The sequence below is a fragment of the Aquarana catesbeiana genome, linkage group LG03 (genome assembly GCF_042186555.1).
Source record: "Aquarana catesbeiana isolate 2022-GZ linkage group LG03, ASM4218655v1, whole genome shotgun sequence".
Lineage (NCBI taxonomy): Eukaryota > Metazoa > Chordata > Amphibia > Anura > Ranidae > Aquarana > Aquarana catesbeiana.
The window spans coordinates 95867625-95891188 of NC_133326.1; the positions used below are offsets into that span (position 1 = coordinate 95867625).

General features: G+C 43.4%; 1 protein-coding gene across 1 annotated transcript in view; it reads left to right on the forward strand.

Annotated features, from left to right (window-relative positions):
- The window catches only part of LARP6 (La ribonucleoprotein 6, translational regulator), an 85113-nt gene that overhangs the window by 53056 nt on the left and 8493 nt on the right, over positions 1 to 23564 (forward strand). The window contains exon 2 of the mRNA XM_073618838.1: positions 21592 to 21802. Coding sequence (XP_073474939.1) covers positions 21592 to 21802 — 211 coding nt within the window. The remainder of the gene's footprint in view (positions 1 to 21591; positions 21803 to 23564) is intronic.

Sequence of the window (23564 nt, forward strand, 5' to 3'; positions counted from 1 at the left end):
AATTTGGCTCACGGTTGCAGTGCGCTCCCATTGACCATAATGGATGCATTTGGCAGCCGATGCCATCTGTCAAAATGCAAAGCGAGTCAAAATCGCAGCCATGGCATGTTTACAGCTCCATCCGTCAAACCATGGCTCAACTGTCTGTTTTTACCACCCTCTGGCTGCCTGTGTAAAGCTGCTTTCACACCGAGGTGCTTTACAGGCGCAATAGCTCTAAAAATAGTGCCTGTAAAGAGCCTCTAACTCCGGCGTAAAAGGGCTTTTTACACTGAAGCGGTGCGCTTGCAGGACGGTAAAAAAAAGTCCTGCAAGCAGCATCTTTGCAGCGCTGTAGGAGCTAAGTATATATTTCCTCTCACTTCCTGTTTGACTATGGGACAGAAAGTGAAGGGAAGATTTAATCTCCACAATGAGACACAGACAGTGATGGGTTATAACCCTCTCCTGCTCTATCCAAAATAATAATAAAAAAACATTTTACCTATAATTTTACTTTAATTGAACAAGCTGAAGTTAGAAGCTGATTGGCTACCATGCACAGCTGCACCAGATTCTGAGTTCTCCAGTTTTAGTAAATCAACCCCAATGTGTTGCATTGGCGCATGTGTTTTAAGCACGCTGCATTAAAGAATAAGTTCACCTTTTTAAAAAAAAAATAATAAATGCACATTTTGCATGTGCATTTTTTTTTTTTTTTTTTTTTACTTGGAGCCTGGAAAGCAGATTGCGGGTGCCATGCAGCACTCCTGCAGACTTGTCAGTTCGTACCTTGTATGGACAGGCAGATACATACTGACAGGAAGAGACAATGGACTACCAGAGTGTTCAACAGCGCCCTGGTCGTTCATTGAGAAGCTGCAAAGTCTGTCAGGGCTTGTAGTTTCCCATTCACAGAGGATATTTTCAAACAGTGACAGCGGGTGCCCAGAGAAGATGCCTGTCTGCTGTCACTGGGGGGGAGAGGCTGCAGCTGCTGGAACATGTTACATGTTCCACCCTAAATACGAGTGGAACATGTACCATGTTCCAGAAAGTGAACTTATCCTTTAGGCTGGGCTCACACTTTTTGGTTTCCTCGCATCCATTTCGCTTGACAGGAGACTGTGACCGGTTCTCAGTGAAGCCGGTTCACACACCTCTGGGGTGGCAACGGTCACATGTGCGTGTTTGGCTCAGTTTTAGGTCCAAATTCAGGCAAAAATTCGGACCTGATTTGCACCGGAAATGGAGAACAGGGAGGCACCGGACCCCCTGCTACGAGCCGTGGCTGCAGCTAGTGTGAACCTGGCATTAAAGTGGTTGTAAACCCGGGTAACCGAAAAAAAAAACCCCTGCAAGACAAAGGCATAATGAGCTAGTATGCATACTAGCTCATTATGAATTACTTACCTGAGAACGAAGCGCCCGCAGCCATCCTCGTCTCCCCTCCCGCCAGCGACATCTCTCCCGGAGGTTACTTCCGGGTATCGCGGCTCCAGAGCTGTAATTGGCCGGAGTCGCCGGGAACGGCACAGTGGAACTGAAGCAACGGCACGTACGATGACGTCGGCACATGCAAATACAGGGATATCTTCTAAACCGTGCAGGTTTAGGAGGTATCCAGTGCAGCTACAGGTAAGCCTAATTATAGGCTTGCCTGTAGTTTAATGTGGTTGTAAAGGGTTTACAAACACTTTAAGGCAAAACATTAATGCTGAATAGGCTGGCTATATATCTTTACACAAAAACGGACGTGACCCTTTTTTTTTTTAACGCAGTACGCCACAACACATGACACGTTTACTGTTGTGCGCTGCAATGCAGGTACATTGGCTGCTGCTTTATTAGCACTCTGGGGTGCCATTCAAAATGTATAGCATCACACTGCGATTCATGCGTTGTAGTAAACACACAATACCGTAATGACTTTATGTAAATGTTTTCTAAGACTTTTATAAAGAAGCTCTAATATAATTTCCAATCTATATGTAATGGCACATGTACAATCATTCAAGGAATTACCTTTACGGAAGTTTTGCAGACCTAGAACCTGTTTGTGTACCATGCAAATATTCTCAACTCTTGTAATTACCAGGACACAATGCAACTGAGCTAATCAGGGACTCAGGGATAGTCATCTGTGACTAAACAAGACCTCACGTTCACTGACTAGACTAGACCAATGTTTCTCAACTCCAGTCCTCAAGTACTCTCAGCAGGTCATGTTTTCAGGATTTCCCTCAGATGAAACGGCTGTGGTAATTACTAAGGCAGTGAAACTGATCAAATCACCTGTGCAAAATAATGGGAAGCCTGAAAACATGACCTGTTGGGGGTACTTGAGGACTGGAGTTGAGAAACATTGCACTAGACCTCCAGAGCAAAAGAGCACTGCAGTAAGGGGTTAAACAAGGTAACTGATATAAGGCAGTAAGAGGAAAGGGCTGAGCCCTTTGGCATGGTTAGGCCTAGATGTGGGTTTATAACAGGGCCTTACTAAAGATGTTTCACTCAATGAACACATTCATCCACTGCTTCCTACTTCTCCTCCCTTCTCCTTTTCAGGAGTTATGTTCTGTGTTTAGGAGTGAGGGAAAATGGTTTGGATGTCTGTGTGCAAAGAAGAAAAGTTCTCTGTGCAGTGCTGGGCAAGTCAATAACATTGCAGGTGGATCAGAAGCTAAGTGTAGGCCTCAGGCTGGGCCATTGTCTGTTCCCTGGGGATTCAGGGTTTGGCTTTGGGCAGCTGGGCACCTCTGCTCTCCATATTTGCTGCAGATGTGCCAAAAAATTTCAGGTTTTCCAAAGTGTTTTGACCAAATGAATGCCGTACAGCAGCCAGAGAACTCTTCCAGGCCTGAGGTGGGATTTACACCCTCTGATCCTAGACTAGACTCCATAGAAGAGATTTCAGAAGGTAGAGAGGAACTGAAGACTACCATTGAATTAAAGGAAGCTAGATTTGATAGTTCTTTGGAGGCCTTATGCAAAGAGCAAGAGTTTGTTGTGGGAATAAATTGTCCCACGGAATTGGAAGCTGACCCGGATGTCCTGTTGGGACCTGAATTGTGTTCAGAAATAGATATAGGTTGGGGATATGAAGAAGACTTTACTGTTTTTGAACCCTCCTTAGTAGCAGGTGAATGCCAGACTGATGAGGAACTGACCAGTTTTTATGGTTATCTGGATGATTCAATGGCCTCCACTATGGTGGACTTTAGTTCATCCACAGAATCAGACATGTGGTTTCCAATGGAACCCTGCGGTGAAATATGTGGGCCTGTGGAATGGCACAATTTAGGCCCTGCAAGGGGAGCAGGAAGCCCCCTTGAGGTTGATCTAGGCTTTGCCTCTTTTCCAGGGATTGAATGCTATGGAATTGGAGATCATTTAGGTCAGGTTATAATCACTACTGGGCCATCTGATGAGGTTTACCATCAAAACAGACACATAGAAGGTGGAAGCAGCAGTGATGAGGACTTCAGGATTGACAAGGCTAGGTATTTCACATTTTCTTTAATGCACTTTGTTTTGCAGCAGCACCGGCTGTCCTTTTTTGTACCATTGTTTTTTATGCTAGAATTGGAACACGCTGTGAAAGGTATAACCTTACTTTCCTACTGTATATGTGAAAGGCAGTTCCTGCTGTGCTTTAAATGTCACTTTATAACCAATAATGGAGGAGGTGGGGCCAGCTATGAAAGGCTTAATGGTGGCTCTTGGTCCGTCCTGCTAATAACAATGTAGGATTCTGTAATTGGCCAAGAAGACGTTTGTTACATTGACATGCCAGTACCTAAAGCTCTGAGTTTAGCATGCATATTCTAGTAATGTATTCCAGCACTGTAATTTGCCTGCTCTATTTAATTGTTGACACTTTATTTACATAGGTGCTGTAGCTGATTAAAAGGCTCACCGTATACATTACTATCTGTTCATACAATCCTAGTATAACCCATTTTAGACCAAAACTATCTATTCTGAGCACCTACCGAAACTATTCATTCAGGCAAACCCTTCCGCTACATACTAGTTGGTAGATCTAAAGGAGATTGTAAGGTGTGTGTGGTGAGCTTTAAGTCCTCAAACACAAAGGCTATCAAAAATGCTGTTTTTACGGGCGTTTTACTTTTTTTACTTTTTTTTTTTTTTTTTTTTTTTTTTCTTCTGCCGCTAAACTCTTGCTAAACTAGCCTATGCACACATAGCTGTTTACAGGCGTTTAGAAGCAGAAAAAAAAAACTTGTTCAGAAGAGGAGTGTTTGGGCAGAAAAAATGTCAACCACACATTAAAGGATAAGTTTTAAAAAAATGCATATTTTTGCAGGTAAAAAAAATGCGTTTATTACTTTTTTACTTGGATCCTGTAAAGAATTGCACCCCTGATCAGAAGATCGTAGGTCTCCTGCAGACTTGTCTGTGTATCTGTCCGTACCTCATACGGGCAGGAAGAGACAATGAGCTACCAAAGCCCTCAACAGCGCCATGGTAGTTCTTTGAAAATACAAGCTGAAAGCCGCAAAGGCTGTTGGTACTTGTAGTTTCCCATTCATAGAGCATTGTGAATGAATGATGTGCCCTGCACAACCACAGTATTTTTAAATAGTGACAGCGGGCGTCCAGAGAAGGTGCCCACCCGCTGTCATGGGGGGGGGGGGGGGGGGGGGAGAAGGCTGTAGCTGCTGGAACATGTTCCACCCTAAATATGGGTGGAACATGTTCCAAAGGGTAATCTTATCCTTTGTTTTTTTTTTTTTTGTTTTCCAAAGTTTCCTGGAGGTTTTTTGTTTTCTGTTCGGGTGCATTTTTCATGCGTTCCAATTCATTTTTTTATGCATTTTGCCATGTTCCAGTGCAGTTCCTTGCACAAAAAATGCAGCATGTTCTACATTTGTTGACTGTACTGGAATGCACTGCACTGGTGTGAACTTTGCCGTTGAAACTCATATAACCTACTGTCCATGCATTTTTGTTGCAGAAAAAAAAATGCACTGACCACCTGTGATGTGAACATGTGATGTGAACATGCGTTTTCCTCTGCGCAAAGGTGTCCAGGGGAGGAGAAAAAAAATCCTGTATGCATGTAGCCTAAACCCCCATTCACATTGAAGCGACTGGTCATATGATTTAACAGGTCAAATCGCATGACAAGTCGCACCCTATTGTCGGCAATTGCACTGTTCAAATCGGTGCATCAATTAAAAAAAAAGTAGTTCTTGCACTGCTTATGGTGATTTCTGATGCGACTTGGATAGACAACTGTGCACGAAGCCGTACAGATGTCTTCCAAGTTGCACAGACATGCAGCTTTGTAATCACAATTTCAAAGGCGCATTTAATGTGAACGGGGGCTAAGAATGAGTAGCAATCTAACTACGGTGCAGAACAGCTGTGTGACCAGGCACTAATGGAAGCAGGTAATCCTTGTGTTATTAGAAATACAGTCCACAACACTGAAGGTTCCAATATAAGTCGTACATTTTATTGATTACATATATTTTTAGCCTTATGTAATCAATAAAATTGGACTTTTTCTTTCATGTTGGAAGCTTCTGTGATGTGGATTATTGGATTATCTATTACTGATGTCATAAGTTGAAGTTGGGCTCTAGAGCCCTGCGGTCTGATTGGGGTACAAGAACTGAGCACCTCTCCTGGATTTTATGCTATGACTCCTTGATATGTGGCATGCTAGTCCTGGGGCAGGGAAGCGGAATCATTTCACTAACACTGCCAGGGCCAGTGCACACCAAATGCAGTCGAGTGGTTTTTTTTGTTTTTTTTTCTGCATCAAAAACGCATGGAAAGTAGGTTATATGGTTTTCAATGGCATAGTTCACACCAGTGCTTGCAGAAAAAAAGTAAAACATGCTGCATTTTTCCTGGACTATACTGGAACGCTGTAAAACGTATCAAAAACACACGGGATCGCACCAAAAACACACTGGAATACACATCTTTATTTAAGGTTAAAAAAAGAGGGGGGGGGGAATGTACTGGACTGCATCAAAAAGGCGTCAAATTGCACATGCAGAAAAGCATCTGGAACAATTTTCTATAGTGTGAACTGGCCCAAAGATCAATCAGAATGTGTGTGGAGGTCTATTAGTGGCCATAGACACAATGATCATCTGCTGATCCTGCAGAAATCCGCTATCTTTTTGTATTTTACTAGTCAGGATCTCAGAATGTTATTTGCTTTAGTCATTATGTGTAGTGTAGTAACATAAAGACTATCTGTAGATTCTTGCCAGCGGTTGTAAATGCTGCTTGCACACGCTGTGTGTGATCAGCTGGTGTGCTCTGTACAAATGAATGGCAGGCGCTGATGCTGTTTGCATATAAGCGCTCATCAGAATAGAGGCTCCGACCCTGGATGAAGCCAGTGTGTGTGCAGGGTTGGCGTTCTTGTAGAGCTCTGGCCACAGCCAATCAGCCAAATTGTAGACAGCCATAGAACAGATCGTTGCCACACCCAGAGGCAGTATTTAGCCTCCTGAACACCGCTAACTATCAGCAGCTAATAGTGCATTGTAAATGTGGCCTTTTTATTTCAGTGCAGTTCAGCTATTAAAGACATTGTATTGTCCGCTTGGTCAATTTTACCTACAGGTAAGCCTATAATAAAGCCTATAATAAGGCTTACCTGTAGGTAAAATGAATATCTCCTAAACCTGTACGGTTTAGGAGATATTCACCCTGCATGCAGCCGCTGACATCGGCGCATGCGCAGTGAAGGTCCGGCATATCATGACGTCATTGCGGCTTTGGCCAACCCGGAAGACGCAGAGTGAACATGTCAGCTCCCTCAGCGGTGACCGGGCGGCCCTGCAGGGGGCTTCGCTCTAAGGTAATTATTTCATAATGAGCTAGTATGTGCATACTTGTGCATTATGCCTTTGCCTTACAGTGTGTTTTTTTTTTTTTTTCTTTTCTTCATACAACCGCTTTAAGGAGAAGCTCCATCTTCCTCAAAAAAATTAAGTAAGCGGCTACAAATACTGGAGCTGCTGACTTTTAATATAAGGACACTTGCCTGTTCAGGGATCCAGCATTGTCCTCACTTGAGCCGATTTTTCAATCGGCTTTGGGTACATGCATCAGCATCCTAAGGGAAACTGGCAGTGAAGCCTTGCGACTTCACAGTCGGTTTCCCACTGCGCATGTGCAAGCCATGCTGCTCTTGTGAATGGTTCCTGCAGTCTTCCGGGAGCTGTGATGTGTCCAAGAAGGCTGCAGGGGAACCTTCGTTTGGATTGCTGCCGTCATCTGAGCGGAAGTGGATGCAGGTACCTGTCAAAACCAGGTACCCCCCCCCACCAATTTAAGGGGGATGTAAAAAACATCTCCTTTTGGGTGAAGTTCAGAGATCTTATATACAGTATACATGTACAAAGTCAGTGACCCACCGAACAAAGAAGCAAGGATGATGACAACCCTGGAGCTTCTAACTTCCAAAACAAGTTGGCAAAGGCCGCTCTTATATATTTCCCTTGACAGGTATTTTTAATGCATTGGACCAGTTTATACCATTGACTTGTCGAAGAAAAATATGGTCCTAATTTCTCATTTCAGCAGATGAACAGCATTCTAGATTAAGTACAGAATTTGCGACGTTTGATGCTGGCCAAGCTTTAGCAGTGTTTCCAAAAGGCTTCTGAGAAATGGAAGTACTCAGTGTTTTCATGGAATGTGCTAAGTGTGCACAGTACTGTACATAATCCTTGCAACTGACAAGTCATAACAAGGATTGTGCTAATGATGTGTCTTCCCATACATACTATATAGAACGAGAGGAGTGAGATACTGTATTCTAAAGAATATATCCTGATCTCACCCATTCCATTGTTGGGCCAGCAGAAAAGAGTACAAAGACTCTAAAGGGTAGCATTGAAGAACCAAGAATAAAATGATCAAAAATGTTATTGGCATACCATACAATTTGTCATAGACCAGGAGCGTCCAACTCCATTTCATCTCAGGTCTCAACAGCATTATGGTTGCTTTCAAAGAGCCAAGTTCTATCTATAAGACTAGATGTCCAGAGCAGTCCACCCCCCACCCACATCAGATGTCGAGAGCCCCCCCCCCCTACATCCCTTACATCACAGTGCCACCCCTCTTACCTTGTGGTGATGTCTGGAAGAAGCTGGGGACATTGCTGGGAAGCAGAAAGTGAAGGGTCTGGAGGAGGACCAGAGGAGGGCTTAAGTCCTGTTGAAGCTGTTGAATTCTGAGACTAGGGAGGAGGTGCTGTGGCTGCACAGAGGCGCAGGATCTGTAGGGGTAGTTTTGTCCTCCCTGCCACCAACCGCTGAGACAAGGTGAGGGCAGAGACGAGAGAGTGCCGCAACTGCTGTAGAAGTGCAAGAACCACATAAAATAGCCTGGCGGGCCACATTCGGCCCATGGGCCTTGTTTGACATGTCATAGACCAGAGTACGTAAAAAGCTTGGAGGTACACACAAACTCCATGTGGCATACCCATCAACTATGGAAAATACCATATACAACATAAAAACCTTTTAAAACATGGCAGTCTAGATTCTCATGCATTCACCACTACCAGACCGCCCACTGTCCTTATATGTTAGTACTTTGAAGAGAGGAATCGTTGTTATGGCAGCAGCTAGTTGCCACAACCCCGGTCTCCTTCAGCGGGTGGTCCGCTTCAAGATAAGTGGTCTCTGCGGCGAATCTCCGCAAGATCACTTATCAGTGGTGGGAGATGGCCCCCCTCCCACCACGCTCCAGTGCCCTCCGCCACTTACCGGATCCGTCAGCAGCGCCGAAGGCGATCGGATCCTCTCCCTAGCCTGACATGGAGACAAGTGAGGGGAAAATGGCCCCCATCCGTCTCCATATCATTGCAGGGCGGAAGCGACATCAAAACATCACTTCCGCCCATAGCTTTTAAAGGACCCTTTTTTTTTTTTTTTTAATAACCAAATACTTTTTTTTTCTTTTTATTGCATTTTAGTGTAAATATGAGATCTGAGGTGTTTTTGACTCCATATCTCATATTTAAGAGGTCCTGTCATGCTTTTTTTCTATTACAAGGGATGCATACGTGAGTTGCGCCCGCATATGAAAACGGTGTTCAAACCACACATGTGAGGTATCACCGCAATCGGCAGAGCGAGAGCAATAATTCTAGCCCTAGACTGTAACTTAAAACCTGCAACCTGTAGAATTTTTTTAAATTTCGCCTATGGAGATTTTTAAGGGTAAAAATCTGTCGCCATTCCACGAGCAGGCACAATTTTGAAGCGTGACATGTTGGGTATCAATTTACTCGGCGTAATATTATCTTTCACAATATAAAAAAAATTGGGCTAACTTTACTGTTGTCTTATTTTTTAATTCAAAAAAGTGTATTTTTTCCAAAAAACGTGCGCTTGTAAGACCGCTGCGCAAATACGGTGTGACAAAGTATTTCAACAACCGTCATTTTATTCTCTAGGGTGTTAGAAAAAAAAATATAATGTTTTGATGGTTTCTAAGTAATTTTCTAACAAAAAAACTGTTTTTAACTTGTAAACAACAAATCTCAGAAAGAGGCTCGGTCCTTAAGTGGTTAAAAAAGATTTTTACCCAAGAGAGTAAATGATTCTACCAATTTAAAAAAAACTGTTTTAGGACACAACTTGAAGTATAACTATGGGCAAACTTTTTTTTTTTTTTTTTCATTTTGGATAGAGCAGGGGAGGGTTATAACTGTCAGAATTTTTTTCACCATCTGTGTCCCATTGCAGAGATTTCACTTCCTGTCCCATAGCCAAACAGGAAGTGAGAGGAAATCCCTACAAATTAAGGGAATTCCTTGGGGACTCCCAGGTCCTCATTGGAAGATTTCCCACTTTTGTGGGGACAACTCAAAATTTAGAATTTTTTTTTTTACTTTCCCTTTCAGTGATAATGGTAAACAGAACAAATGGAGAGGGTGAATCTCATTAACGGCAATTCAGACAGCAATAAAAACTGACAGGTGTTCCAATCCCTCTTCTCTTTATCCAAAACTAATAAAAAAAAAAAAGGTTTTGCCTTTAGTTATACTTAAAAAATAACAAACATGTCATAGTTACCTCCACTGTGCAGTTCGTTTTGCACAGAGTGGCCCCAAACACTGACTTCTGGGGTCCCTCGGCAGCTCCTCCCAGCATCAGATAGCCCCCTAGGAGAAGTGCTCTCCCGGGAGGTTACCTAGCGGGCACGCTCCTGAGTCCAGCATTCGGCGTTCTTAGCTGCTGAACGTATGACTCGGCCCCAGCGCCCGTGTCATTGGAATTGATTGACAGCAGCGGGAGCCAATGGCTGCGCTGCTATCAATCTAGCCAATCAAGTACCGAGAATCCCGGGCAGAGGGACAGCACGTCCTCGCCATTGGAAATTCCAGGGCTCAGGTAAATAAAACGTGGGGGGGGTCTGGGGGTCACTGTCAGCTGTTTTTTCACCATGCATTAAAGTGAAAAAAAATGAGGGTTTACAACCCCTTTAAGCATGTCTTCCAGTTCTGGTCACCAATCCTCAGGAATGATGTGCTTGAACTGGGGAGGGTCCAGAGAAGGACAACTACACCAATAAGGTGGCTGGAGGACCTTGGTTATAAGGAATTACTACAGACATTGAAGCGGAGCGCCACCCAAAAGGGGAAGTTCCGCTTTAAGCGGGTACCTGGTTTTGACAGATACACGCTCCCACTTCCGCTAGGAGCGCCTCCTCTCCCCCTCCCTTCCTGCAATCTTCTAGAATGCCAGACCATTCAGTAGATGAAGTGCAACTCACGCATGTGCAGTGCTCACCCGGCTGTAAAGCCGCAAGCTGTCACAGTTAAAATGCTGGCAATGGGAGAGAAGCGCCGGTCTGGGTGACCATATCACTGGATCCTAGGAAAGGTGAGTGTTTAAGTCAGTCAATCCTCTTTTCCCTGGAGAAGAGGTGATTAAGAGGGGATATGATATTGATCTACAAATCCTTGAATGGCGGCTCTAGCATTGGGAGGAAACCTTTTAATCTTGGGACACACAGCCACACAATGAAGTTGGATGAGAGGGTTCAAACTTAAACTGCTAAATGGATTGTTAAGCTGGATACACACTATACAATTTTCTGTAGATTTTTTTTCCTTCAGATTTATCAAAACCTTATCATATGAGGTCAAACCTTAAGAGTTTCAATTTGTATGCAATCAAGCAGGCCCGTGCTCTACATGATTTTAGTAAATCTAAAGGAAACCAGACAACAAAAGTTGTATAGTGTGTACGGGGTCTAAAGCCTCGTACACGCGATCGGATTTTCTGACAAGAATTGTGTGATGACAGGCTGTTGGCGGAAAATCCGTCCGTTTGTACGCTCCCTCAGACAATTGTTGGCCAACTTTCCATGGACATATGTTGTATGGCAGGTTTATAAATTTGTCCACGGACAACGGTGTGTTGTCGGATTTTCCGAGCGTGTGTACACAAGTCTGTCGGACAAAAGTCCAAATTACAAACACGCATGCTCGGAATCAATGCTTACCAAACACAACATTAGCGGAAGGTACCCAAAGGGCGGCGCCAAAGAGATGAAAAAACATGTAGTACTTCACGACGTTCATGTTTGTTGGCCAACAATTGTGTGCAAGACAAGTTCCTGGCCAACGCCCTTTGGACAAAAGTCTGACGCTTTGTCTGCGGAAAATCCGATCGTTCGTGTGTACAAGGTTTAAGAGTGCTGAGGATGTGGAATTCCCTTCCACAGTTGGTGTCAGTGGAGTGTAGATAAATTCAAAAACCGGAATGTGTTAGCGAACACAATGTACAGGGATGTGGATAACAGTCACACACATTCTCAGGTTGAACTGGATGGAGCCTTACAAACCATGGAACATATTTCAGAGCAGACATTTCTGCTTCTTTAGGCCTTAATTAAATGATGGCTATTCTTATTCTGAGAGTCACATTCTACTTTACAATATATAGGAAGGGCCGTCCTGGCCATTCCGTTCCTGGGGGCACACTTCAATATATTTCTCCTAATATATATACTATCTAAGTATCTTGTTGGACCCTAAGGCCGGCCATACACGGTTCGAATTTCGTAAGAATTTTCTTTCGAAAATTGTATGAAAGAATTTTCGTATGAATTTCACACCACTAGTGGGCTGCAGCAATGGCCGATTTTCGTGCGGCAATCAAATTTGAGGAATCGGACATGTTGGAAATTTTTTGAAAAACGAACGATTTTCTAATCAATGATGGGAGAATCGTGCGAGAAATGTAATAAGAAAATAAATTTTACGGAGAGAAAAGAAGATTCCCGGCCACGAAAATTCTATTCTGTAGCAACATGCGGTGAAATTGAAGGCTTGGTTGGCTGAATTTCGAAAATCAATGGTGGCATCATCGGATCACAAAAAAACGAACATTCTGATTTTGAAAAGAAAATTTGTTCAAAATTCGACGGTGTATGGCCTGCTTAAGTTTCTCTTATGTGGGGGAGAGGTCCTCAGCCCTAATGCGTCCTGTCTAGGGGGAGGGGTGTGATCTTTTGCACATTTTGCCAAGGTTTAGGAACATGCTATTAAATAACATGTTTATTATGCTGTTCCATAAGATTATCTGTTTACACTGCATATGCAGCCTTGAAAAAGTAAACTTGTTCCAAGAAATACGTTGGAGAAAAAAAATGAATCATATGCTAAATAATCTATAAAGTGTGACTGTGAGATTATATGCAGGTGGTTTTTTTTTTTTTTTTTTTAATTTTAAAATAGGGATACAACTAATGATGATTTTCATAATATATTAGTTGGTAGATTGTTTGGTGAATCGGATAAAAACCTCAAAAATAACGTTTAATAAAAACGTTTGGTTGGGGAACAAAATGCACTCTGAGAATACCAGAAAAAAAAAATATCTCTATCTATTCTATTCTAGAGAGAAGTAAGATTTACAGGATATTTTAACTAGGAATCACATATGGAGGGGGGTATATATATCTTTTATATTATAGTACTAAAGGCTGAGACTTTTTTTGCATGGATATAATAGTTTAAAATATAGTGCCCACTAGCGGTAAACTTTTACTTTAAATGTAATTGTAATGCCTTATATTAACCTCCAGCTTTTTAACAAACTTGTCATACTTGCCTGCTCTGTATAATGGTTTTGCACAGAGCAGCCCCAATTCTCATATTCTGGGGACCCCCACCAGCGCTTTTGGCTCCTTCTGCCTTCAGCGTGCCCCTATAACTAGACGCTTGCTATGGGGGTATTTGTGTGGGTTCGATCCTTAGCCGCACTGTATGCTTATGTTGACACACACAGTGCGTCGCGGCTCCACCCCTGCTCTCTCCTCACAGGCTGTGATTGGCAGCAGGTGCTGATGGCTCCCTCTGCTGCATCTGAGTCCTGTGAGGAGGGAGAGCAGTGCTGCTGCCCTCAGGTACAGTGCTTGATCAGGCAAGTATATGGGGGGGGGGGGGGGGTTGGAGCGTGGGATCAGGCAAGTATACGGGGGGTTGGAGCTAGTCGCATGTTTTTTTACCTTAATGCATTAAGGTAAAAAACATCTGCCTTTAGAATCACTTTATAAATCGCTTCCATCTCCTGTCCAGGACTACATGTCCCATGAGGCACCGCTCCTTACATGACATGTAGGGACGGTGTACTGAGCTGTATGTGACGAAATAATGCATTCTGTATGCATGTCAATTCTGAAAATAGCTGAAAACTATTTTTAGAATCAATATATTTACATTGATTTAGTTTTAGCCCTAATATAATTGTATGTTCTCCTTTTTTTTTTTTCTTTTTTTTTTTTTTTTCTTTTCATAAAAAAAAAATGTAAATACTTTGATTTCTGTTCATAGTTTGTGCATATCACAAATATCCTAACTTTATCTTTGATTTAGATACTAATTTCATGGACTTATTTTTTAAGGCACTGAAATAAGCAGCAATGTTCTAAGTGCAGCAGTTCTTAACAGCTAATCAGATTTCAGGTATTGTAAGCCATTTAATTGACCAAACTATGCACATCCCAGCTGCTCTTTTATTGCCTCTTGATTGAACCAATAACCACGGCCTTGTTGCCACCAGTGCACACCCACTGAAAGGTTTACTGAATTTCCAGTAGACCGCTGCAGGTTTTTGGGGATGTCTCTACCAGCTTTGCACATCTAGAGTGAAATTTGTGCCCATTCTTTGTAAAATGGCTGTCAGATTTGATGGGGAGCGTCTGAACAGCAATTTTCCAAGTCCTGCCACAGATTCCCAATTGAATTTAGGTTTGGACTTTGGGCCATTCTAACACATGAATATGCTTTGATCTAAATCATTCCATTGTAGCTCTGGCTGTATGTTTAGGGTCGTTGTCTAGCTGGAAGGTGAACCTCTGCCCCAGTCAAGTCTTTTGCAGAATCTAACAGGTTTTCTTCTAAGATTGCTCTATTTGGCTCTTCCCATCCTGTCCCTGCTGATGAAAAGCATCCCCACAACATGATACTGCCACCACCATGTTTCACGGTGGTTTGGGGTGATGTGCAGTGTTAGTTTCCTGCCACACATAGCGTTTTGCTTTTAGGCCAAAACGTTCAATTTTGGTTTCATCTGACCAGAACACCTTCTTCCACATGTTTGCTGTGTCTCCCACATGGCTTCTCATAAAATGCAAACGGGACTTCTTATGGCTTTCTTTTTGGCACTCTTCAGTGCACGACTTATAGTTGTCCTGTGGACAGATCTCTGCAGCTCCTCCAGAGTTACCATGGGCCTCTTGGCTGCTTCTCTGATTAATGCTCTCCTTGCCCGGCCTGTCAGTTTAGGTGGACGGCCATCTCTTGGTAGGTTTGCAGTTGTGCCATACTCTTTCCATTTTCGAATGATGGATTGAACAGTGCTCTGTGAGATGGTCAAAGCTTGGGATATTTTTTTATACACTAAGGCCCCTTTTACACTGGCTTTCCGATCAGGTCCCTGTGTCAGTTTTTCAGGCGGACCTGATTGGATGCTCTGTTCACTCCTATGGAGCTGCGGATGTCAGAGGTGACATGTTCGCTGATACCCGCTGCTATCTGATCCTGTCCATCAAATCCAGATGTATGGTGACCCTATTTTCCAACTGTCTGATGGATCGGATGAAAACTGACAGGTGGGTCCATTTTTGTCCGATCTCCCATAGAGGAGAGCAGGGCTCAGCACAGAGTGGAGACGAACCTGTCATCCGCCTGCTTAGCGGGGATCAATGGAGCGTTCCCCCGCTGAGCGGAGTCCGCCGGGCAGACCGCCTGTGTTAAAGGACCCTAAGGCTCGGTTCACACTGCAGCGATGTCAGACATCGGATGTAATTTGCACCGTACTACAGTGCAAATCACGTGATGTCTGTGTGATGTGAACTCAGCCATACAGATTATATGGCTGAATTCGCATTGCATTCGGACCAAACTCGCACAGGACCTTTTTTTGGTACGCGCCAGAATCTGATCGCATAGTTGTTCACACCCATGCAATCCGATTCCTGTCCAACTTGATCGTTCGGACTGCGATATGCGAACTGATTTGTGGGTGTCATTAACTTTCTATTGACACTACCAGCAGTTGGCATAGTGCAGTTATCCCTGACCTGTCTGTGTCCTTGGCCTTCATTATGCTGTTTGTTCAGTAAGGTTCTCTAACAAACCCCGGAGGGCTTCACAGAACAGCTGTCTTTATACTGAGATGAAATTACACACAGGTGGACTCTATTCACTAATTAGGTGACTCCTGGAGGCAATTGGTTCCACTAGATTTTAGTTAGGGGTATTAGAATAAAGAGGGCTGAATACAAATGCACGCCACCCTTTTTACATATATTAATTTGTAAAAAATTTTTAAAAGCATTCCACTTCAGTTATGTGCCACTTTGTTGGTCTATCACATAAAATCCCAGTAAAATACATTTAAGTTTTTGGTTGTTACATGACAAAATGTGGAAAATTTCAAGGGGTATGAATACTTTTTCAAGGCACTGTAGATGACCCCAGAGCACCCTACATTCCACTTACAATGGCTGGTTGCCTCTGTCATAAGGCCCTCATCTTACACATTAGTACACTAGGCTTATTAGTCTGATTTCCAGGAAAAGGATCGGGTTTTCTACATTATTCTGGAAGTGTCTCTGGGTTTCAGCATCATTCCGCTTACAGTTAAGCCTCCTGGAATAATTACTTTGTTGTATTGACAGCCACAAGTTATTTTTGATGTGCATTTTAAAATGCCAAGCCAATCCTGTATAATTTAGTACATTATGATGGGTGGCATTGTGCTGCAAGAAGCGATTGAGAGTCTCTCTAGGACAATGCTTTCCTAGCAGTTTACCGAAGGACACAATTACCAAACGTTACCAGAAGCAGTATGGAAATTGAGTAAATGCTGACAAAACATATTCAAGGAAATTTGTAGTCATTTCTTTCTAAAAATCTGTTTCTTGGCTGTCCTTAGCTGATCTCCTCCTAATTTTCAGTACATTATGACTTGCTAACCTGGAGTATATCAAGCAGAAGTATATCAAGCAGCTTGTTCCAGGTCAGCAACAGGCATCAGAGACCACCAGGCAGCTAGTATATTCTCTCCTCGTTGGTAGAGGTACCCTACATACTTTTCTGAAAACCAAGTGTGCTCTGTATAAAACTACTCTTAAAGTTTAACTAAAGGAATTTTTTTTTTTAAGTTTTGGACAGAGCCAAGAGAGATTAGAATCCCTGTTGGGTTTTTATTGCTGTTTGTGCCCCCGTTAGATTCACCCCCCTATTTGTCCTGTTTACCACTATCATTGAAAGTAAGGCAAATCCTACATTTTGGGTTGTCCACAGAAAAGTAATAGAGGGAAATCTAATGGGGACACTAGTTCTGGTGACCTGGGGGTCATTTTCTCTCACTTCCTGTTTGGCTATGGGACAGGAAGTGAAGGGAAATCTCTGATATGAGACAGATTGGGGGGGGGGGGGGTAAATCTTATGGGTTATAACCTTCCTTTTGGAAGAGGGCTGGACTCCGATCCCATAATCTGCTGAATGCTGAGACCAGGGGAAGCAGAGATGAGGGGGTGCGGAGTAGGGTTGCCAGAGATGAGGGGGTGCGGAGTAGGGTTGCCAGAGATGAGGGGGTGCGGAGTAGGGTTGCCAGAGATGAGGGGGTGCGGAGTAGGGTTGCCAGAGATGAGGGGGCGCGGAGTAGGGTTGCCAGAGATGAGGGGGTGCGGAGTAGGGTTGCCAGAGATGAGGGGGCGCGGAGTAGGGTTGTCACCTCATCTCTTTAAACCTGAACACATATGAATTACACATGTTCTGAGGCTAATTAAATGCAGATAAGGCACTAAGTGAGTTTAATTACCACCTTAATCAGCCACAGAACCTGTGTAATTAATATGTGTTTGATTTTAAAGGGATGAGGTGGCAATCCTAGTGCTGAGGCTGCACAGAGGGGCTCTGTTGGAGTAACTCTGTCCTAATCTCTGCTGCCTGCCGATTGTTGAGACCAGCCTCTCCATGTCTGCACGGAGAAACGCCGGATCTGGCAAAGGAGTTCTGTTGTCCTCTCTGCTACATACTGCGGAGACGAGGGGGGTGCCACAGCTGTAGGATAGGTGTGAGGGCCACATGAAAGGGGCTGGTTCGGCCTACGAGCCTTGTGCCTTCATGCGGTGTAGACTCACCACAGAGAGACGAGCAGCTCTTGAGTCCGCTAATCAGAGTGCCCTGAAAAATGGCGGAAATCACTGCTTTAAAGAATAAATACATTTTTCATTTGTATGTAAAAAAAAAGGGCATTTATTATTTTTTGTTGCAGGAGCCAGTAAAGCATTGCACCAGCGATCAGCAGATTGATTGCCATGCAGGTCTACTGCGTACCTCGTACAAGGAAGGCAATACATTCTGACAGGAAGAATCAATGAACTACCACAGCACTGTGTTATTTTATTGAAAACTACAAGCCACGGCCATAAAAGAGCTCTGTGTATAAATAATGTGGCCATGTGGGGGAGGGTCACTGCTCGGTCGTGGTGTTTTTAACCACTTCCAGATCACCCACCGTCGTTATACATTGGTACTTTGAAGAGGGATATCGTTGTTATGGCAGCAGCTAGCTGCCATAACCCCGGGATCCTCTTCTTCAGCAGAGCGGTCCTCCAAGATAAAAGTGGTCTCTGCAGCGGATTCGGCCCTCCACCACATACCGGAGCTGCCGGCATCGGTGGAGGCGATCGGATCTTCTCTCTTGTGATACATGGAGACAAGTGAGGGGTAGATGGCCCCACCTGTCTCCGTTTCAATGCCGGGCGGAAGCGATGTCAAAACGTCACTTCCGCCCATAGCTCTTAAAGAGCCATTTTTTTTTTTTTTTTTTTTTTTAAATGACAATTTTTTTTTCTTGTATTTTAGTGTAAATGTGAGATCTGAGGTCTTTTTGATCCCAGATCTCATATTTAAGAGGTCCTGTCATGCTTTTTTTTTTACAAGAGGTGTTTACATTCCTTGTAGTAGGAATAAAAGTGACACATTTTTTTTTTTTAAGAACAGTGTAAAAATAAAAGGTAAAATAAATAAGAACGTGTCCCGTCCCGACGAGCTTGCGTGCAGAAGCAAAGGCATATGTGAGTAGTGCCCGCATATGAAAACGGTATTTAAACCACACGTGAGGTATCGTCGCGATCGTAAGAGCGAGAGCAATAATTCTGTCCCTAGACCTCCCCTGTAACTCAAAACATGCAACCTGTAGAATTTATTTAAACATCGCCTATGGAGATTTTTAAGGGTAAAAGTTTGTCGCCATTCCACGAGCGGGCGCAATTTTGAAGCGTGACATGTTGGGTATCAATTTACTCGACGTAACATTATCTTTCACAATATAAAAAAAAATTGGGCTAACTTTACTGTTTTATTTTTTAATTCAAAAAAGTTTTTTCCAAAAGTGCGCTTGTAAGACCGCTGGGCAAATACAGAGTGACGAAAGTATTGCAACGACCAGCATTTTATTCTCTAGGGTGTTCGAAAAAAGAAAATGTATAATGTTTGGGGATTCAAAGTAATTTTCTAGCAAAACTGTTTTTAACTTGTAAACAACAAATCTCAGTAAGAGGCTCGGTCCTTAAGTGGTTAAAAAGTGACAGCTAGTACAGGGAACTTCTCCCCGTACTGCTGCGACACAAACAAGAGGCGGATAGTGGCTGCTGCAATGGGAACATGTTACATATTCCACCCCAAAAACTGGTGGAACATGTTCCCAAAGGTGAACTTTTCCTTTACCCTTTTTAATGTGTGGTATGTCTTTGGGAACTGAACTTGCTATAGTTGAGACACAAGTTGGACCTCATTGGGGATGGGTTCACATTGCCAATGGATGTGGCTCGCAGCAGGGGTCCGGTGTATCCCTGTTCACCGAATCAGGGCCGAATTTTTGCCTGATTTCGACCCTGAAACAGAGCCAAAGACGCACAGCTCTCCTGTGCATTCCGCTCCACAGCCGTAACGGAGATATGCAAACCGGCTGCATAGCGAGCTGGTCACAATCTCCTGTCATGCGAATTGGATGTGGAGAAACCCACATCCAATTCACATAGGTGTGAACCCAGCCTTATGCCCCGTACACACGGTCGGACTTTGTTCGGACATTCCGACAACAAAATCCTAGGATTTTTTCCGACGGATGTTGGCTCAAACTTGTCTTGCATACACACAGTCACACAAAGTTGTCGGAAAATCCGATCGTTCTAAACACGGTGACGTAAAACACGTACGTCGGGACTATAAACGGGGCAGTGGCCAATAGCTTTCATCTCTTTATTTATTCTGAGCATGCGTGGCACTTTGTCCGTCGGATTTGTGTACACACGATCGGAATTTCCAACAACGGATTTTGTTGTCGGAAAATTTTATCTCCTGCTCTCCAACTTTGTGTGTCGGAAAATCGGACCGTGTGTACGGGGCATTAGAGTTCTGGAGACCTCACTTGCGAAAAGATATTGATAAGATCGAGTTCAGAGACGGGCAACAAAAATGGTGACAGGTCCGAGGGATAAAACATATCAGGAGAGACTTCAGGAACTTAAGAGGAACTGCAATCTGCTCACATAATTTGTAATAAAAAACATTTGCCATTCTGAAGCTTCTCTCTAACCACTTTGCATATTTTATATATACTGTGATTCTGTACTTGCCAAATATGCTGCAGAAATCTCCATCCACTGAGTCTGGCTGCATCCATTTTAACTGTGGGCAGCTGAAGCTGCTGCCTGTTCACTTCCTGGGTTTACACACACCCCTCCAGCTCTGCAGCTCTCATTGGCCCTCTTATGACTCCATCCCCCCTCCCTTCCTGGCAAACTCTCACAAGAGTGAGAGAGCGCTACATGATGTCATAAGCCTAGGCTTTTTACCAGACAAGAAACAGGAAGTGGGCTGTATAAGATATTTACTGGCAGAAAAAAAATGTGTTACTATCCTAAGTTAAAACAACAAGGGAAGATGATTTAATGGAAAGATGAAAAAAAGACTGAAGTTCCACTTTAATATGTACAATCTGGAGGAAAGAAGAGAAAAGGGGAGAGATGAGTGAAACCTTAAAGTACATGAAGGGTGTGAATAAGGTTCAAGAGGGCAGTATTTTCAGGATTGGGCAAAGATCAAGAACACAGGAACATCATGTGGAACTAGACAGGGAAAGTTCCAAACTAATTGGAAAGTATTTTTACCAAGAGTGTAGTTGATGCTTGGAATAGACTTCTCACAGAGGTTGTAACAGTCAACAGTAAGTGGGTTCAAATGTGCTTAGGACAAACCCAGATCTATACATAACCATATATAAAAAAAAATTTAAAAAGTTGGGCAGACTCAGTGGACCACATGGTTTTTTTTTTTCTGCGGTTCTGTTTTTACAGCGAGTTTTCTTTAGGCTAGCTTTTAAATATTTTTGTAGCCCCATGTATTAATGTTGAGATTAAAGAAGTACAGCCAAAGCTCATTTGTGCAGTACGTTCTGCAATCCTGTGAACCGTTTTCAGCAGACAGTGGGCTGTCCAGGCTGTGGAAAGACTGCGACAAAGTTGGAATCTGCCCACAACCCTGGACCAGCACCTAGCTCAGCCTCTCTGAGAGCCAGCCGCTCCCACCCCCTCCACAGCTCAGCTCTCCAGTGAGCATGGGAAGGCAGAGCAAAGAGTCGGTGGCTAACAGTCACCAGCTCTCTGCTCACAGAGCTCTGAGAACCGAGTGATCAGTCTTAGGACCCCATACACACTATTAGATTTTCTGCAGATTTTTGTCTTCTGATTTACCAAAACCATGTAGTACAAGGGCCTGCCTGATTGCATACAAATTGAAACTCTTAAGGTTTGACTTCATATTATGTGGTCTTTGTAAATCTGAAGACAAAAATCTGCAGAAAAACGAAGTGTGTATATGGGGTCTTAAAGCCGGCGGGGAGACAGATGCAGCATTGGACCTATGCTGCATCCACCTAGGTATGATTTTTGAAAAAAAGCCGAACTTCTATTTTAAACCTTAATTTTTAGGGATCTGGCTGCTAGGTATGGCTTGTACACAGTGGGTATCTTTTCAGCATCATTAACGCTCCATTTTCTGTTTTTTAGTGGAGCTGCCACAAGTGGAGGAGAGAATGATGGCGATGAACTTGACCAAGACTGGAAGCCTCCAGACTCAGAGCTCATCCAGAAGCTTGTTGTACAGATTGAGTACTACCTCTCTGACGAGAACTTGGAGAAAGACGCTTTTCTGCTGAAACATGTCAGAAGAAACAAAATGGGATTCGTCAGTGTTAAATTGCTTACCTCGTTCAAAAAGGTTTGTAATTTTCCCTATAAAGGTTTTACTTCTCTGGAAAGACAGTGACAAAATTAGACAGGCAAGTGGACAATATAAGGGTCCTTTCACACGGGTGTTCAGTTTTGCTCATCGGGGGATCGATCCGTTGATCACCACTGAGCATGCGGATGACAGGTCCGTCTCCATTCACTGTGCAGAGACTGACCTGTCGAGCGCTGCTCTCCTCTATGGGGAGATCGGATGAAAACATACCTATCCATTTTCATCTGATCCGCCAAACGGATGGAAAACACCTGAAAAACTGACATGCGGACCTGATCGGAAAGCCCCTGTGAAAGGGGTATTATACATCTTTTCTGGGAAAATATCTAGTCTAAACCTTTTAAATAATTTAATATGTCTAATGTTTTATGTCACTTGATTTCTTAATAGATTTAAAGTGACTTTGTCACAAATTTTTAAAGAATTACCTGTACTTAAGATACATTTGGGGATAAAAATATATATATATATCATCTAGGTAGAAGATCGAGAACTGAGCAAACAAAGGCTGCTCAATTCTCGGTCTTCCATGAGCAGAACACTGGTGACGCTGGCTCTCTGCTCTCCCTCCAGCGCTCACTGGAACACTGGGCTATGGAGGGGGCGGGAGTGGCTGGCTCAGGCTCTCAGTGGCTCACTGAAAGGCTGAGCCAGCTGCCTCTCAGGAATCTGGGTGGATCCCCACTTTAAAGTTGGGATCGATCCAGAGCCTAGACCAGCTCAATGACGTCAGCCAACAGCGGGCTGATTGTTCCCTCCTTGTCAACTTTGGTCAAAGATGCTAGGCAGAAAAATCTCGGCTGAACAGCACCTGCATCCAACCAGATGCAGGCCAAGTTTGAGGTATTCTAACAGCTGCGGGTGCCAGTTATCAGAATATCAATGCCTGACACTGCATATTTCATCCATCTATGCTGTTTAGCATGGATAGAGGAACGTGCATGGCCAGCCTTGCTGATCTACAGTGTAAAAGTGAAGCTTTTTGAGGAATCTTTTACATCTGAATTGTTGGATTTCTGATCATGTGCTCAATGGTTCCATTCTCTAGCCCCTGTATCGTTATAGGACACAATAGTACCATGGGAGCTAGCCAGGGCTTTTTTTCTCAAACAATAGGTGCTGGAACTCAACCACGACCCCCCCCCCCCCCCCCCAAAAAAAAAACCCCTCCCCCCACACACACACACACCCTCCAAATCACATCAAATAGTGGGTGTGGTCATATTTCACAAACAGTAGGAGGGGCTTAAAGGGGCATTAAATATCAGGATTGCATTACATACAGAGTGCAGAGTTCAGGGGGGTTACACACAGACTGCAGAGCTGTCACTTGTAAACACAGAAACCGGACTTCTGTGTTTTACAAGTGATTGTGGTGAGCAGGCACCAAAGGGCCTGAGCCAGAGGTGGTGAAACTGAGTTCCACCAAGTTCCCCCTAAAAAAAAAAAAAGCCCTGGAGCTAGCAATGGGAACCACTGTGTACAGCAGCAAACAGTTTTAGATACAAAAGATTCTTCCTTGTCAAATGGTTTTTATTTGGTCATTAGGGACATTACAGATATTTTCAGAAAACATAATGATTGACAAACAGAAATGAAGCTCGTCACTATTAAGTTAATAGACTTTCTAAACATATAATATGTGACCAAAAATGTAATATGAACGTTGGTAAAAGTTGTATAAGAATCTAGGCTAATACTAAAAGTTATTCAAGTCAGCTGAAAATAGGATAAATAA